This window comes from Amphiura filiformis, chromosome 11 (assembly GCF_039555335.1).
Source record: "Amphiura filiformis chromosome 11, Afil_fr2py, whole genome shotgun sequence".
NCBI lineage: Eukaryota > Metazoa > Echinodermata > Ophiuroidea > Amphilepidida > Amphiuridae > Amphiura > Amphiura filiformis.
In genome coordinates, this window is record NC_092638.1 from 57,508,935 (window position 1) to 57,528,393 (window position 19,459).

The 19,459-nt window shown below is 36.8% G+C and overlaps 1 protein-coding gene across 1 annotated transcript; it reads right to left on the minus strand.

Moving 5' to 3' along the window:
* Positions 1 to 864: 864 nt before the first annotated feature.
* Positions 865 to 16,325, minus strand: LOC140165062 (uncharacterized). The gene is given in 10 exon segments (XM_072188481.1): positions 865 to 1,498; positions 2,252 to 2,356; positions 2,974 to 3,116; positions 4,174 to 4,350; positions 5,236 to 5,379; positions 8,836 to 8,872; positions 8,874 to 8,944; positions 10,444 to 10,542; positions 10,876 to 10,973; positions 16,154 to 16,325. Coding segments are annotated over 10 exon segments (1,476 nt in total). The 5' UTR covers positions 16,215 to 16,325; the 3' UTR covers positions 865 to 957.
* Positions 16,326 to 19,459: the final 3,134 nt, after the last annotated feature.

Sequence of the window (19,459 nt, forward strand, 5' to 3'; positions counted from 1 at the left end):
AGAATTAAACATCATAATTGATGCTATTTGAAGAGTCAGACAAGTACAAGTACTACAACAGAATGTTTACATACACTTTGGATGCTTAGTGATATTATTTTGTGTCTATCTGAAGCCCTACATGTACGTCTTGATGTTTATACGAAGAAATGTCAATTTTAAGATCCATTCTGACGATAATAAGATATCGGCATATGCCACTACACATCGAGAACTCAGGCAAAGCAATATACACAGAGCTGAATCAAGCCTCCATTTGAAATAATCCAGTAAAATCTATCATAAGAAGTTATAGCCATAAATGCACAGAGATGCTGTATACAAAGATTTATACTTGTCTTGTACATACAAACGCTACTTACCTGTAGTTCTACTTACACTAGGACCATAATGGCCTCATCCTAATGCCATAGTTCAATAACCTCAATTAAACAATTATAGTGCAAAATTTGACCTCAAGTTGCAGAGTATGAGTTTTTGTACTCACATTTTCAAAGGTCATTCAATGAATGTACAAATGTATTGGGCTTAAAGAACTGTGCCCTGATAGATGAGCATGTTGTGGATCCTAGTGCTACGTACTCTTCAGTTGTACTCTTTCATATACTGCATACAAAAAGTATCTTTACATTAAAAAAAGTCAATACAAGTGGTTTTTCAAAGCCACTTAAACTAAATTACAATGTAAATTTTGTCACTTATTGGTATAAGTTGGAGGAATAAAGTTGCATCGTGCCGAATGAGGCATCAAAATACTTGCAAGAAACATCTTCAGGTAAGTCTTTTAAGAAATTGCCTTTGTTTTAAATGTAAAGATACTTGTTGTGCAAAGTTTTATTTTTCAATACTGTATTCAGAGTGATCCAACTATATAACAGTAAGTTTACCAAGTTTCCAAAAGAATGGAAACCTCTGCAATGTTCGGTGAGTATGTACAATATTAACTTTTAATTAAATCTAGTGTTCGGGGCTAGGACTTTTCCTCATCTGTCCGGGTTCGGCCTCTTCGCCATTTTGAGCTTCCATCTCCCCTGATGGCGGAGCGCCCTCGTATTCCTGCCTCATATCATCATCTAGAGCAGGTCTTGATTCCTCCTCTCCTCTCAATCTTAAATCCTCATCTCTCTGCGTAGTTGAACCATCCTCTGTATGTTCCCCTTCTTCGCTTGAGGCTCCCGTTCTCCTTCTTCGCGAGGCTCCGTTCCCCTTCTTCTCGATCCTCTCTCTCCCTATGTTCTTCCGATCCTCTCTCTCCCTTTGTTCTCCGGTTTCCTCTTCTCGCGATTTAGATTGGGGCCTTCGTCGGCTGCTCTCCCTGTCCCTATCTCGGTCTTGTGAGCGACGGTGATCTCTGGAGCGTGAACGAGATCGAGATCGTGATCTTCTTCGGTCTCGCCTGTCTCGGCTCCGGTCTCTCCTGTCTCGGCTCCGATCCCTCCTGTCTCGGTTCCTACGGTCTCGCGAGCGAGAGCGTCTGCGCCTATCTCGAGAGCGGGATCTGCAAAATTGCAAGAAAGTAAGAAAATAATTCCACCTGCAATGGCTGTCTAAGGTAAATTTTAAAAAGTATGTATGGTATAGAATGGAGTCCAAGCATGTACATTGTAATGAAACCCAGAATAGGTAATGCCAATGCACACCTTGTTACTAGCTGTTACTGTGGAGTTCAATGTGCCCATCAATTCTGGAAAGGATTCTGGGATATGCTAAAAAGGTCAATTACTAATTATCAAGCTGGTCTGGGTTTCTTGAGAGCATTTTCACAAGTCGGAGTTGCTCTATGAAAGAACCATATCATTATTTGCAGATATGAGTTTGATAGTTGACAATTCCAAAGGGCTATTCCACTTGAAATCCATACACCATATGAAGAAATGACCTGTGATTTTCAAATGGGTAACCTGAATGGGTGATTCCGTTTGAAATCTACACACCCGTGTGGAAGATTACGGTCTTGTCTTCCATAAGGGTGTATGGATTTCAAACGCAATAGCCCAACGTGGAGCATCAATTTGAGAACGTCAAATGGAATATAGCCACTAGACATGTCCTGAAGAGGTCTAATGTAGCGATTTAATTTTACAGGAAATATGCAAGATTCTATATGTTCAATATCTTTGTGTGTCCATTGTGTTGACAAATAGCTGAGTAGACCATAATAGGACCCCTGTAAACATCCGCCTTCTAATTCAGATTCAAGATTTGTAATCAATACCAACATCAGTTACAACCCAAAACTAACTAAACTCACCTTCTTCGCCTGGATCGGTCACGAGAGCGAGATCGGCTACGAGACTTTGACCTTGAATGACGGCGTCTTCTAGACTTGGACCTTGACCGGGACCTGCGTCTGCTGCTGTATAAAAACAAACAAAAAATTCACTATTAACAAAAATTACAAACACTTTCGCATACCTGATATTTCGGAGTTTGACAATGGCCCTGGAAGCAGTACACAGTTCTGTTCCATGTTTTAACTTGTTTCCTTCAGAGGCTAAGGTCATGTCTTCCATAGGTGTATGGATTTCACATGGAATACCTCAATGGCTGCTTCTCCAAAGACGTAGCAGGCAGGCAGGTCCAATTCTTTTTGCCAACAGAATTGTCAAATGATTGCCCCAAAACATTATTTTACCCACACTGAAAATCTGTCAAGCTGGTGAAGGAGGAGGGGTCGGGCGGTAACCCATTTTTTCAAGAACTGTTGTTTTGGTTAACAAAGTCAAATTGATAGTACAACAACACTTAGCAATTCTTGCCAGTAACTACACTCTGCTTCATGTTGTGTGCATGGCTATTTTAAAATACAATCTATTATATTTGCACTAAAAATGGTGTTTGCTATAAGGTGAAGTAGCTGGCGTTTCCGCGGTCGCAGAGGCTTAGTATCCCTGGCTTATCCTCCTGTTCTATTTAGAGAAAGGTACATTTCAACTTGTGATATCAAATCAACATATTATATCTAATCCTTACGTTCGTCTGCGTTCTCGTTCCTTCTCTCGTTCCCTCTCCCGTTCACGTTCTTTCTCGCGCTCCAATTCTCTTTCCTTTTCTCTCTCCTGTCGCCTCTTTTCTCGCTCTGCTTCGTACGATTCTCTTCTTAAAGCAACCCTTTTCTGAAACAGAAAATTACATCAATAAAAATGAAAATTATGATAAGATATATTTTTTAAATACACTCGCTTTGAAATTTAGTATCATGTAATGTTGGAAATATCAGGCGGCGGATGACATGATCGAGCCGGCAACTTGTGAAACCGCCCGGCCGATGGCAGTTTCCAATATACATAGGCCTATTTGTTTGTGATATTTCAAGCGTTTTAAAATTTCAAAATAATCCCATTCAATTGTAAACACGGTTGACGATGAAAATTTACTGAATTTAGAGAATGCAATGCGGCCACCACCTGGGAAATATATAGGTTGCTTTTTGTTCACCCTGAATAAACAAAACATGCACGAGGCCACTTAAAATCACCTAACAAGCCCCGAATCAAATAACTTACATCTTAAGCGGTGCTCAAGGTTTTCCACATTTATCGCACTATCAGCACAATGCATTACATACAGAATGTAAATATGGACAGACTTTTAAGTTTTACGGACGGTAACGGCCCCATGGTGAAATAATTTGGAGGCTTACAATTTTACAATTCACAACTCTATGAGTGTCACACAAACATGGTGGCATCTGTTATCTTTGGGTCCAGGCCAGGGGGCGCAATTTTATTTCCCCTTCGAACAGAAGAATCAAAGCTCATCAGACACAATTACAAGAATAACCACCCGTTGATTACTTTAGGTGGTACTACACCCCTGCCCAATTTTGTGCCTATTTTTGCATTTTTCTCAAAAATTATAGCGCATTGGTGACAAGTAAGATATGTATATTATAGGGGCAAGGACTACAACTACTGCACTGATAACTTTATTTCAGCACAGACAACAGTTGTGGAGTTACAGTCAAAAATGAGGGAAACCCAATATTTGATCAATAAATCAGTAAAAATGCAAAAAAATCACAAATTTATCAAGGGGGGTAGTACTACCTAACTTTTTACGCAAATCAATTTTGATTCTTACAAACAAATTTACGGAGAATCACTGCGAGAATAGATTCTCTGATTCTTGCCTAAATTGCATCCCTGGGTCTAATCTTTTATAGATGTTTACCTTGAGGGCATCCAGTTTCTCTCTGATCTCAATGAATCCAAGATGAAGCTTGCCACCAAAGTGATCTGCCAATCGTCTGTCGTTGTCTTGCAATCCAAGATACGCTGAGCACACTTCACACACCCTCAGCTTCTGTTGCTGGTAGCTAGATGCCGGCATGGAGTTACGGTATTCCTCCTACAAGAAATCATAAAACAAATTATTGCGAGTCATGGGTAATTACCAAGGACATGGAAAACAAGATCAATGCATTTGCAACATCTTGCTACAGAGTCATGTTAAACATCAAGCGTGTGGATCGGATTCCAAATGAAACCATCTACAACAGGGTTGTAGCTAGACCAAGTTGAGTGCCGGCTAATTTTACTATCAAATTAGAGTGCTGGCTCGGGGCACAATCTTTTCAGCGAACATGAGGGATCGGGGAATAGGAAAGGGGTATACCCGCAAATGTTTTTGTGTTTTTTAATCTTTTCATGATGAATAAATCATGAGGGAAAAAAAAAAATTAAAATTAAAAAAAAAAAAAAGTGTTGGACTACATCATAGGACTTCTTTTATTTAAGAGGTATACTACCACTTTAAGGGGGGCATCCATGGCTCTGTCCTGCTTCAAAGCAGCATTGGTAAATTCAATATGAGCCCTAAAATGAACCTGAAATCATCAAGACTAAATTCCATTACCGGTATGTTTAATCAATTTCTCAAGTTTAAACTTGACTTTTCGATGTGTGATACACGTCTTCACCAGCCATATGAATGTACACAAATATTAGCACAGACTACTACAGACGAACCTCAGACAGTCAAAGTCTCGGCATCACCCGATAATGAGGGCTGATCGTTCAATAAAGAGCAACAGACAAAACTGCTACACATATACCGTGTATTTTTATTATGTGAAAACATGCAACACTGTTGTGCTTGTCATGTATGATCAAACCTCATGGATATGCGAGAATTCACAGCATACAAATGGGACTTTGACTGTTGAAGGATAGTCTGTAGTAGTCTGTGCACATATTGGGGTTAAAGAACTGTCTTCATTTATGAGCATCTTACCTCTGCTTCCAGTTTCTTTCTGCGTATGTCATCCACCTCCTGCATCACTTCCATTGACTTGTCCACGTCACCTTCCGCTCCCAGCTTCTCCGCCTCCGCCAGCTTCTTTCCAATCATCTCGGCCAGCTCGTGAACCTTCTCGGCCTAAAAAACAAACCAATGCAGTGGAGCCGTCCATTAGTGACAATCTAAGCGTGGTAATGCTGGTAATAATTTAGATATCTTACGACTACATAGAGTTTGTACAAGCTCTCTTTCTAAAATTGTTTTTATGATTTGTCACAATTTTATCAAGACTGCATTTGAAGAAAAACCCAAGTGCAAAATATTAATTCTCTGCAAAAGTATACCATATTGTTAAAGAGGTGTGGTCCGATTTTTCATGTTGTTTTCTATCTTAAATTGAGGCCTATCATTAAAACAATGTTTCCAAATTTTGAGTTGCATTAAGACCCATCACTAAACATTCCCACAGATGCACTCAGTTTCACTCAAAAAACACAACCCCGAAACTGGTGAGAAAACATAAAAAAAACAAGTGATTTCAGGCCAAAAAGTCCCCAAACAGGCTGAAAATAAATAAAAATGCAGGTATTTGGACTCACAAAAAAACCTGAATTCAGGCTAAAACCTGAAAAGTGGCATCTCTGCATGAAGTTTTGAGTTGAAATGCTCTGGCAGTTTGGATTCTAGCAGCAACATTGTGTACCATAGTGGCTCAAAGAAAAGTCCATGTTTTCCAGGATGGTATACCACAAAATACAACATTTTTGTAATAAAACATGTTTCAGGCCTAAAATGTCTAGCGTCATGTGCAAAATTTGCATTTTGATGAGGTGAAGTGGAGGGGGGGGAGGTTTTTTTATTTATGCCTATAAGTATGCTAGAAAACTTTTATTTGTAAAAGATGGGGCGATTCTTTTCATGAACACTTGGATATTTCTTCCACTACTGTCTTTTTTGTCCTTTGTAAATCGAATCAAAGAATACAATTAATTTATGAGCTTGGACAAACTCTACTTGGAAGCCTGTCAAAAAAATACTGAACCAAGCAAAAAATGCAACAAAAAAAAATTTGAAAGAAAGAAATGCAAGCCCAATTTCTGTTTATAAATCATGACCATTTCAAACCTTGACCGTTTTAAGCCTTGGCCACTTTAATACCGAATATATTTCAGAAATATGAATGCCAAAGGTGTTTTTTCCACACCGTTGAATTTATGAACAATTCTGATTGCACAATTAAACCATCCTTATTTAGAACGCTAGCTTTGATGACATTGTTCCAAATATTTTGTTAAAGGTTTGAAGAAAAAAAAATTGGAATCAGTTTCATGCACATTTTACATACAATTCCTGATTCAACAAATAACATATTCAAACAAAAACTAGGCGGGTTCCAATGGCATTTCATTTTGAGCATGACCAAACTCTTTCCAAATAAATGATCACTTGCTCTCTTTGATTTACTGAATTACCAATAAAATATAGTGAAATTAAACGCCCACATTACAATCAGAGTGAGAGTTTTCCAAACTTGATGCCACTGGTTTTCAACATACAAATCTCATTTTACCACTTAGTAAAACAAACTCTTCCACCTATACTCACAGTTTGCAGCGCAAAATACTTCGCTAAAATCATTGCATTTCTCTCTCACCTTGTCAACAAATTTGGTAAACCCTAACTTCATCATGCCTAAGGGGGAAAAAGACTAAAATAATAATAATAATAAAAAAAAAAAAGCTTGGTTCGTTCTAAAATAATTCTGGCTTGATTTAATTAAGTCAGACAATTACTACATCAATGACTTTATCAAGGGGGCAAAAATGTGCCACACAGTTGAGATCAGCATAGTGACTTACACACGGCCTCATTCAAACAATTCACTCCAATTAAAGTACCAAGAACCGCTGCTTTCTATCGTATGTGTGAGCTAGAGAGAAGGGCGTGGCATTTGTTGGGTGGGCCCCATCTGTCCAGAGGAGACAATATTATAAGGCAATATTATAATAACAGAAGTAAAATATGGTTGTTTGCTGGAGTCGTCCACATACATTCCACCTGACCTGCTGCTGATATTACATTCACTATGGACCACAAGAGCCTCATCGCAATGGCATAGTCCAATAACCTCAATTACATAATCATAGTGCAAATTTTGAGCTCAAGTTGTAGAGTATTTGAGTTTTTGTACCAAAATCTTCAAAGGTCATTCAAAGAACTGTCCCCTGATAGATGAGCATGTTGTGGATCTTAGTGATTTATATTTATCTTTGAAGGGCAAACATGTCGCTGAATTTAACAGCGGAGCTCAAGAAATCATTCTACCATGTTGTCTTTCCACCTGTTGTTAAACAATGGCAGTTCAAAAACATACAAACACCTCTGTTTGAAATATTGTTTCACATTTATGGCAACCGATTCAAAATACTAATCACAAAATATACAATTGCGGATTTCTACCCTTTATAAATCAGAGCAAGTCCCTGTTCTCCCATATGGCCCAGCCAATATATAGGCGTCTACATACCAATGGGTGAAACTAGAATTCTCTTCAACTGAAGTTCGATTATTGCACTCTATCGCTATAATTTCGAACGTGCATCAAGATAATGATAACGCTCTAGGATTAAGAGAAACAAATATTTAATTTGAAAATAAGTTTTTAAAAGATAAGATTTACAGAGAAATGTACAGAATTTGAATTTCTCCTTTTACTATCGAATATTTGCAACAGTAATACTAAATTTTCTTTTTATTTTTTATTATAAATCTATAGGCTAAATTAAATAAGGTACATTGCAATAAAAGAAAGTGAAGAATAATAAGAGCATTACAATTCTGCCCATAGTGGGCTTAGGTTCCCACAAATTCATTTTGAAATTAAAACCCTGTTATCATCAAGTCATGTTTACATTGAACTTTGACGCTATCTCTAAAATTCAATTCATACGATTGACTTATCTATCAATACCAACAACAACAAAAAGAATAAAATATGGACTTTGGAATTTGACAATGAGGTATTTTATGTTACCGTACCTATATATTCAAAATACTGATATGTAAGCAAGTAAAGTCTGTACTTAAACAAGTGTATTAAAACAAGTTGCAGTCATGCCATTGTATCACATGATATACTAAGGTCATCTAATTAACATCTATACTTAAAGACAATTTATATTCCGTTCACTTGCTTTCAACATTAGAAATACCAATAAAGCAACCCAACTTCAGCAAAATGTTTTTGGCCAAATTTGAGCAGATAGTACTGGGTGCAAATTTCCGCTCCTCAAAGTTGTTAATTTACATAAATATTTGAAGGCAGAAGGTACTTATTTATTATTATGCACTTATGACCTTACAATCAACCACTGACATATTTCTACTTGGTCATTTATAAATATATCTTCAAATTTACTTCTTATTTCTAACCCTTTCATTGGCTAAAATTAAAGTGAGCATTTATTGATTTCACATCAAACCAATCATATTCCAAAAAACTGCACTCTTTTTGGAATTTCTCACAATTGATTGATGTTTAGAAGGAACAGGTGCATTGGGTGCAAGCATGGTAAGTTGAATACTGTTATTTACCTTGGATGTCACTTCACTGCTCAGGGCATCTTGGGTTTGCTAACGCGTTTCTTGGCAAGTTCAGTCGACGGTCACAGTCTGCGATGAATGCGCAGAGGTGTTCTTGTGCCTGAAACAAAAAGTGAATTATCAAATCCAGGTTAAATTCTGTAAATCGGTCGCTAAATAAATTCATGCAAAAACTCTAAATTTGTGTGGCTCTTGACTACATGAAAAGTTAAAAGTTTGGGGTAAAACTGGTGAAGATTGGGGTCCTGGCACACATGTTAGTGCCACCCCTGCTCCCCACCATCTTTGATATAAAATTGGATGGTTTGAACCCAATACACAAATTTATTGGTCGAGCTATGAGTTTCAAAATATTGGACGAGACGAAGTCGAGTCCAATATTTTTAAACTCATAGCGAGACCAATAAATTTTGTATTGGGTGAAAAAACCATCCAATTTTATCATTATTATGTTTTCAGAATCTTTTCTTTGGTAAAAAAATGTAATTTTTGGTCAAAATTGTGATTTTTGGTCACAAATGTGATTTTTTGTCAAAATTGTGATTTTTGGTCAAAAATGTGATTTTTAGTCAAAATGTGATTTTTGATCAAAATGTGATTTTTGGTCAAAATGTGATTTTGATCAAAATGTGATTTTTGGTGAAAAAATGTGATTGTTGTTCAATAATGTGATTTTTGGTCAAAAATGTGATTTTTGGCAAAAAAGTGATTTTTGGTCAAAAATGTGATTTTTGGTCAAAAAATTGTAAAAAACAAAACTGGGGGAAAAAGTGAGCCTATCCAGCACAGTCCAAGTTTTGAGTCCAAGTGTTGATTATATTGGACTCTTCAACTCTGTACAAAGTATAGGAAGGAAGATTCTGAGAACATAATAATGTTCAAACATGGACATATATTTAGGGGTATTTGCGCTTTGCCATGAATTTGAAACGTCTTCATGGTACACCACACTGATAGCTTCACACGAAGGACACAAAGTGCAACACCACTCATTTCCATTAGCTCCCCTAGATGACGTCATTAAACATTTGCATTTATTTTATACACAGCATTACCTAGGGGAGCTATATAAGGCAGTGTTGTATGGACTATATATTGGGCCCTCGCAATGTGCATATCATTAAATTTGATGCAATATTTTTCTTTTACCTCGTGCTTGCAGTCAATAAGGTCCAGAATACACCAATATTTCCTCAATGATTATAGAAAATTACTGTAAACCTTTGACAAGCGTACTTCCATTAATGTTGACAAGGCGCAACTCACAAAGTATATGATGTGTATAGTGGCAACATTATGATGCGAAAAGCACACATACTACACTTCACAGGAGCCATGTTAACATTGTGGAAGTATGCCAGGCTGGAAAATAAGTGGGGGCCAGGGCCATTTAGCCACTGGTTCATTGAAAATAGCCCCTGGTAAATTGTTCCCTGTAAAACCCTGTGAACCAGGCCCCAGGGGCTATTTTTTTTTACAAAGTAGCCCCTGGTCAGGCGCTTCTTATTTCCCAGCCTGAAGTATGCTCTCGTCAAAGGTTTACAGCAAAATAGTATAGAAAATGAGTCTGCTTTTGAGTCTTTGCTGTGAGGTACTTACATCCAGATCATAGCTGTAGTCCTTTGTTTTTGCTGCAGCCTCGTAATCAGCTCTCAGGGCCAAATCATGCACCTTTGAACAATCACCTAAATCCATTCGCTGTGAAAAACAACAAAACAATAACATGTCACCAAAAAAAAAAAAAAATGAATGGTTGCCAAAGTGTAGCATCAGCCATTCAATTGGGGGACCACATATCCTATTCCCGGATCCTATTTTGGTAAGATTTTCTAAATGATCTCTTCGTCAGATTAATTCATTGATTCTTTAAAAATTCGCACCCTGAAAGCCAAGAGTCCAAAATACATTCAATTGGTGTAGCTTGATAGGGCTCATTCTACAGCCTTGCAGCTTATATGTTGACATCTGACTCGGATTCTTACAACATTTTTTCAAAGGTGTGGCTTATAGTCAGAAAATTACGGTACTTACAGTGCTAGCTAGGATGTCATGAGGACAACAATTCAGAAGGAAAGAGCGACACACTCGAGGATCCGTGAATTTCACACGCCCGGCTGCTTCGTTCTCTCCTGCAAGTAGCAACAACAAAAAAAGATACATATTAGATGCCTGAATAAATTTTTCTCCACTTTTAAAACAACCTTCCCTTCAAATATTTTTTAAGTACTTCCATATCTTTGTTGGCAGTTCTTTTTTCATGAACTTTCTTTTATTTATTAACATGATCAAACACTTGTTTTATTTAAACTCAATACCCTTTTTACCGCACATTTCAATTCAAGAATCTTAGGACCAAACAGAAAACAAAAACTATATCCCCAACCACCCCCCACTGATTTGTTTCATCTTTTTTTAGTCGGTTTGAATTCTGCATTTTATAATGCTCAGTACCGTTTGATATTCCACAAGCTTTCTTTAAGCTGTCCAAAATTAATCAGAATTAGCCTTTTATAAGAAAATGATCTAATGACACAAGCATAATAAATATCTTAAAATCCTGTTTTGAAATATTATAAGACTGTGATTGGCTATGTAGAGACATACAATTGCTGGGTGGGAAGGTTTTTTTTCAATAGATCAAATGCAATAAGCTTCTGTGTGCAATTTTGGTCAAATTCTTTTTTTCCGTGTCAAGTTGAAGAAAATGTCGCAATCTGATACGTACATTTTAATGATCTGCACACTGCACAAGTATCTGTAAATAGCCAACACCATTTCCTACGCACACCTTCTTACTTTTGTACATTTTTTTTTTCGCAAAATGAAAAAGCGTTACGGTACAAAGGGGTTTTTTTCTGCACAGGTTTTGACTTCGGGTTTTTCCTGCCCAGCAATGATACATACACGTACACATACTTGGTGATCATGTTTTTAAAAATAGATGTGACGTGATCAAGCTGAATGAGTTGTTACTTGTTTGTAGCTATTATTGATTCTGAGACAGTCAATAAAAGCATTCAACTTCCTTTAAATGTATTTTATTGCTCTGAACAACATAAACATGTATCTTTAGAACCATAAGTCCATTATTTGTGATGGAATTTTCACTGACTGTCGCTAGTAATTGATTCTGACAGCCAATAAAAGCATACAACTTACTACGGGTATTTTATAAACTGAGCAACACTAAGAATACCGCATATCTTTAGAGCCAAAAAAGTCCAATTGTGACAGAATTTTCAGCAAAGTTCTGAAAATTCTCAATGTACCGGTAATGAAATTACAAAATGCACAAGATCAACAACTCATATTGCTGTATCGCAGATCACAAATTTCAATTTGAGATGAAAGTGACACCCATTGATCTGATGACTTTTTGCAACCAATATTATTCCTCACTTTAGATAAGATTAATAATTAATTGAAGTTTCTAATTCTATGCCAATCACAGTTTTATAATATTTCAACAGACGCAACAGATAGGACGCCATCGTTTCGCCAATCTCTAGCTAGATATCTTGTGGGAGAAAATATGTAAATGTATGTAAAATCACAGTTGACTCACACATGTAGACACCATGACTCCTGCTAGGCAATGACGGATGCTGATATGCACCCCTGCCGCCCGCCCGCGACTGTCAGACGCTGGCCCTCTATTGAGCAGTATGTCTCCTGACAGATTAACCAGGCCGTGGTGTGGGTCACACTACTTGTCTTGTAAAGCAAAATTAGGGGTATTAATGGGCCCTGTCGTTGTGATCTAATTTCATAAACCAAGTTCAAGTTCTTCGCTCTAAGTTACTGACAAATAGGGGCCCCACGGGTAGGAATAAGAACTCAATACATCACCCCTCACCTAAGTGATGTATTGGTCACACAAACAACACACTAAATTAAATAATTAACCAAGATTCTTTTACTTTTGCTAATAATTTTAATCATTTGTTTTTAAATAAATCCTAAAATTGTCCTCTCCTTTTCATATAATATGTAACTTGTACGGTACTAAAATCTTTCCATTTGTAAAAAAAAAGCATCTATCCTGTCCAGTTGTAATTTGCAAGTTCTATTTCATTTCCCTATCTCCAAACTAAGGACATAAGATTGACATTATTAAATCTCCACAACAAGAATATTCGGCTTCGACACAAAGATAGAGACCATCATAGATTTTACAAACTTCATAAATTCTGAGTCATTTGTTCGCACTTGGTGGTTTAAAAAAACATTTACACTAAAAATGCACTTTCTTTGTGGGAGTAATGAGTACTTTTAATGGGAAATTCTTCACAATTTGCACTGGACCTCTGCAAAAATGAATATCTTTGCAATGTACTTCTTTCCATAAGTTTATTATCATTATATACAATGTACTTCATGTTCAATTCACAAGCCATCCATGAAGAGTTTTGTAAGAGGTCGTTTTTGTTACCGTTTATTTCTTTTCACTTGAAAGTAATGATTTGTAACATTACATTCCGTCATTTGTAAAACCTATGATGAAATGTCACATCTCAAACACATGAAAGTTATGCTACATGAGAGCTCTGATGAAAATTTCTACTGATCGAATTGTTCAAATAAATTCACCGTACATATTCACATCAAATTATAACTTTGAAATTTACTAAATGTTCTGTCTCTAACATGAAGAGCTATATCAGTGACAAACTCCTAAATTGTCAAATGTCAAGTACCGGTATCCGGTAATATTTTTATGTTAAGGTTTTATCTGCTGATAACCCCAAATTAGCTAATGTTTTTTTTTAAACACAACAAATAAGTTGGGAACATGATCAACTACAATGTACATGCAATACTGCAATAATAACTCACGGCTTGGTGCACTTAACGCAAGACTTTGTTGGTCTGTTACCATGGTAACCATACTCCCCGATTCCTGTAGACGTATGATAATGCGACCCTTTGGTGCAAACAACGGCCAGATAAATTTGAGTCAATAGTGTTTGTAGACGTATTAAAATTGTTGGATTATTAATTCAACACGAAGTTATGAAATTATGGGTTATCATCAACAAGGGTGCAGAGTGAACATTTGTGTCCAAGAAATTCATTTCATTATTAAAACAGAGAAATACAAAACACACACAGAGCTCTCTTTCAGACATTTACTCACAGAGGGTGCAAAATTAGTAATATCCTCACACCTCCTCCCCTTTTCACACACACAAAACCTCAGCTACAAACATTTTAAAAATGTTATAAAAGCAACTTTTATGACCGAAAGAAACACTTACAATGTAAATTGTGTTACACAATTGCATTTGATTGGCCAGTTTATAAAATGTACCATGAAATGTCAATAGAATTTTTGTTATGCAATTGTAAAGTTTGTTCCATATTTTGGTATTGACTACAACAATGATCGAGATTGTTGCAAGCCGCATTCTGCTATTTTCTAGAGTTCTCTGGGCAATAAACAGGGAAACAAACAGCAACATATCCCCACCAAACTTCTCTCCTGGCTTTGATTGAAAACCATTTTTGCAAGGTTCTTTTGAAGCATTAACGCGCTGAACGGTTAGCAGTAGGCCTAAGCTTAATTTGTAAAAAGAAACCTGCAAAGCATACATTCAGATGAAGGCTCTAGCACTCGAGTTCGAAATAAGGCACCGGTACTTCACTGCTGGTAATAATTTAAATTGTTACTTTGTACACAAAATTTCACCCATTCAGGCCGGACAAGCAATCAATCTCTATGCGATGGCGCCAGATCCTGTGAAGGCAATGCATCCAATCGTCTGATTTCATAGATTTGTGGGTAATACATATGACCTGCTCCCACAAAATCAGCGTGTTCATAGTCTGATACTAGTTTTGAGACCACTAGTTGCTGAATTGATGTTCTTTCTTTGTATACATGTACATCAACTCAACAGCCATGAGGTCTTGAAACTACCAATTTGCAATATCTTATTGAGTGCTTATCCCCGACTGCAACGATTGACTTCAGACAGGTATATGCTCATGATGCTAGGGCAAGATGAGGATTTGTGCAATTAGATTGAAATTTAGAAGCATAAAAAATGGGTTTTTGAAGGCTCAGGAATGTTATTTAGTTCATTTAGATTTCATTTTCAATATTAAATTAAAACTATGGAACACAGTCCACACATCACCACAAGCTGCACAGTAGGCCCCTACAGCATGCTGTGACATTAGACTAAAGTAGTAAAGCGCTCAAAATAATGTTAGCTTAACTTGAGATGCCTCATGTCATGGTGTACACTTTCACTACACAGGTATTACAAAACAAATGGCAATCTTTTCTTTTAGAGGACCCAAATTCAGGTAACTTAAAATTACTATTTACTAATTTGTCAAATTAAACTTTTGTATTGAACATGTTCTTACCATTTTATACAAACCAAGGATGAAAGTCCACTTTTGACAATCCCCACAGGGACCACAGCGCCATAACATATTCCGATGGGCACACAGTTCTAAACAAATATATTACACAATGAATACCGTACTGACAATGTACGGGCCCACAAGGAATCAAAGAATATCGCTATCATAATGTTAATGTTATGACCTTTCAAAAAGCATTGTTAATCTTACTCGAGAACTCTAGCTTCGAATTTGCACACGGCATTTGATGGCGATGCTACATGTAGAGTGCTTTGGCACTTTTCTTTTTTGCTATGGTTTTTCAGTCGGACAGCGGTGCAAATTTTTGCACCGGATATTCTGTTAATGTTGAAATTTGGATGAAAGTTATTTCGATAAGTCACCTCAACTCTTTAGTTTTGAGCAAGATTTGCCTATTTTGGACAGTCTAAAATTTAATTTTAAAGTGTAATTTTACTAACTTGGCAACATTTTTGATGCAATCGTCTTTCGTGATCTGCATGCTGCTGTTTTCTTCGTAACTTCCATTGCTTTAGATGGTATCATGCTATCAGAAGAACACAGACACTATTTTGAAAGTAGATGTTATAATTGTTTTTTAAAAAAGCAGAAATTGAAATCTGTCAGAAAAGTGACAAAATCGGATTTCTGCTAAAAATCAGAGATCTCACACTCACAGCCTCAGGACTGAGTGTGAAAACTGACATCCCTGATACAAACATAAATTAAGGCCAAATAACAATAATAATAATAGTAATAATTTGGTCCCTTGTAGTTGAGGGTGGTCTAAAAGAAAAGATGCCATTATTTATTCACACGTCTCCTCTCTCAGACTCATGCCTCATTATCATGCTCATCCCACATCGACACAAATTAATTAGAGTTTAGACTGCATATTTGACACCAAAATTCACACTAAAATACAAATACTTACCATTTCTAGCTGTGCCCATCAGCTCATCTAACATCTTTCTCATCTGCTCTTGGGCAGACATTTTTAATTTGGAGCTTTTTAACTAGATTAAATGACCAAAATTGTGTAACATATTTAGCGGAAATGCACGCAGATTTGGTCTCAAAGATGGCGTCGGGAAAAATGAGCTTTGAGACTAGTGTTGGGCGATACGGATTGTTAAAATTTACGGAGAGTCGTTAGTGCCAACAGGGGCAAACAAAAATTCGTCAAAAAAACAAAGCAAAAGGCCCGGATGCATGGAAGGCAATTCTTTTTTGTTGTTGTAAGTTTGAAGTTTCTTTTATTGTTCAAATCTTCCTAATACAAGGTACAGGACATAAGCACCAACATCAATTTCAGCACAGCACAATAATTTCAGTTAATATTGCAACAAAATACATCACAATTGTTCAAGTACATATCCATAATTTAAAAATAAACATGTGCAATGAAAATAAATTAGATTTGTATCTAGATCTGCCATTAAATCAAGTCAGTTCAAACTCCATAAGATTATTATCAATTAACCTTAATCATTCATGCATGAATAAGTTCAAATCCCGGGGTGGGCAATTTTACTGCCCGCGAGAGTTCAAATTTTCCAGGGTGGGCTAATTGCAAAACCAACATCAGCCTGTCTATACATTGACGAAAGTTGAGACGAATGAGAAAATTAGTCATTGGCTTAGGAGGATTGTCAATATGGGGGGGGGGGGACTAAAAATTGAAATGAAATTTGGTGGGTCACCCTCAAAGCCTATATGTTAGTTAATATTTTTGTTTAATTTTGTTTCATTTTTATATATTTTGCAAGCTTTGCGTGCATGCATGCCCGTTGCGCATGCAAGCATTTATGATCAAGTAGTTATGCAAACTTATCAAAGCATAAGGTAGAAGAGTGTTGTTGTCCCCCCCCCCCCTGTTTTGCAGTATAGGCCTACTAGGCCTACATGTAGTACCAATTTTTCACAAAAAGCATCCGAATTTGCCCAAATTGGGTGCTCTTAAAAGAGCTCTCAGGTCCCGGGATGCACTCGACTTTGGAAGTGACTGTGCGGACACCAGTTCGAAACTAGGGGTCTTTTGGTGAGAGCCTAGAGCCACCAAAAAAAAAGGGGGTCTTTCGGGGCGGTGCCGTGATACTGGGGAAAATCTTACCAAAATAGAGGGTCTTTCTGTGACACTGGATAAAATTTTGGGTCAAAATGTAAAAGTTGATACAACATTTTCAGAAAGTCAATCATAATTTGTAATTTTATAAAATATGAAGACAAATAATTTTTTGCCAACCGAGGGGGTGGGGGGCTGGGGCAATTTTTGGAACGGGGCCAATAAAATGGGGGGGCAAAGATGTTTTGGCCATCCGAGAGGTTGAGGGGAGCAATTTTTGGCACCCCATTTGGACATTTACCCACCCCGGCTCGTAATTATTGAACAGCCCTAATGTTTGGCTATGACTATGCACTCTGAATGCATTAGTCAAGGAATCTAAGTATAGAAACACAGGTTTTTTTAGAAACAGATATGTTGGAGAAAATCACACAAACATAACAAATTTATCTTAATTTTTTTAACACACTCTAGAAAAAAAAACCCAGAAAAATCCCAAATTTTTAATATTGGCCTTATGTTTTTAATTAGTGACCAAAATAATAAGGCCAATAAGACACAATGAAATAACCTCTATCATGCCAAAATTCATCTTCACGGTGCAGTGATTCAACAGGTTAAGTTGAAATTTTCACATGTAAAAACATGTTTGTAAATACCTGATATAGCATTGCCTTTTGTCTAGCATTCCACTGGTCTCTTTTGACTTGGGGTGTTGCAGGTCCTGGAATAAAAAAGAAATCAAAAATCGATTTAAATAAATTTAAAAAAAAATGCGATTTAAAAAAATGTTTAAAAAAAAAATTGTTGAAGGCTCCTGCTCATTTATTTTTGATCCCGAACTATTCGTTTTGATGAGATATAATATTGTTCATTTTGATTACACTGTATGATAGGGCCTACATAATCACTTTGAGTTTATACCGACACTCTTATCAATAATAGTTTCCGTTTTATTTTAACAAGTAAGTTAACTATAGTATATATTTAAATTGAAGATCTGCAACTCATTATTCGACAAGATTTTCCATTTCAACTGGAAAGGGTTCTGTTATTATGGTTATATCCCCGTCGGAGAAGACAAACTTTTCAAAATTCATTGTTTTGGTCATTTTGTATAAAGAACCTATTCATTTTTGACCAAAAAAAGACCGTTAATTTTTGACCAAAAAAAGACCTATTCATTTTTTTAAATGACAAGGCAATCTTATCAAATTTGATGAGTTTATAATCCGATTCATTTTGAAGAGAAATATGTTAATTTTGAAGAGAAATCTATTATTCCCCATAGTCATACTTCATGATACTTGTCAAATTTGAATAGATCCTATCCATTTGTGAGGAGTTTTAAATTTTTTAGAGTGTAGGCCTATATATCTCGGGTATATATACCGGGAGGTAGGCCTACCCCCGGGGTGGTACCCCTGGAAAATTACACAATAAATGATGTTGATGAACATTGATCAGTATACCTGCAAGTTAAAGTAACAATTAAAATAAAGTAAATAATTGTTTTCAGTACCGTGTGCGTATTTTTTTTTGGGGGGCTTTGGGGCGCCAGCCCCCGGGGACAAAGTAGGGGCGGCAAAAACGAAGGGGCGGCGGAAGAAGAAGGGGCGGCAAAAACATGGGCGGCAAAAAGGAAGGGGCGGCAAAACGAATTAACAAATAAAAAAGGCCGCCAAAAATTTGAAAAGCATAAAAATTTTGAAAAAAGGTTGCTTTTAGGGCGCAAGCGCCTAAAATCCTTCTTTTTTTTTTTTTTTGCTCTTCACTTTTTCAAACGACCGTGAAAAAATTGGGTCAACCTTTTCGGGCTGTTAAAGAAGGGGGCGGCAAAATTGTTTCTTCTTCAGCCCCCCGGGGTTGGGGCGGCCACGGTACGCCACTGGGTGAAGCATTTTATCGTTAATGGTTGACCTAAAAATTCCCCAGCCTGAAATTCTTAATACAAGTAATTGCGCCACCATTAAATTTTCCCGCATGTTTCTTGAATAATTATAGTCGGAATAATTTTGTCCCGTTATATTCACCGTACAACACACCTGCCACCTCAACCCAGCATACCAAGTTGTATTCGTCATGTACAACTCTGCTAGTAGACAGCGACCAAATGTTGTGTTTGTAGAAGAGGCTGTTGACCTTTGTCCTTATTACCATAATTAATCCATTTTC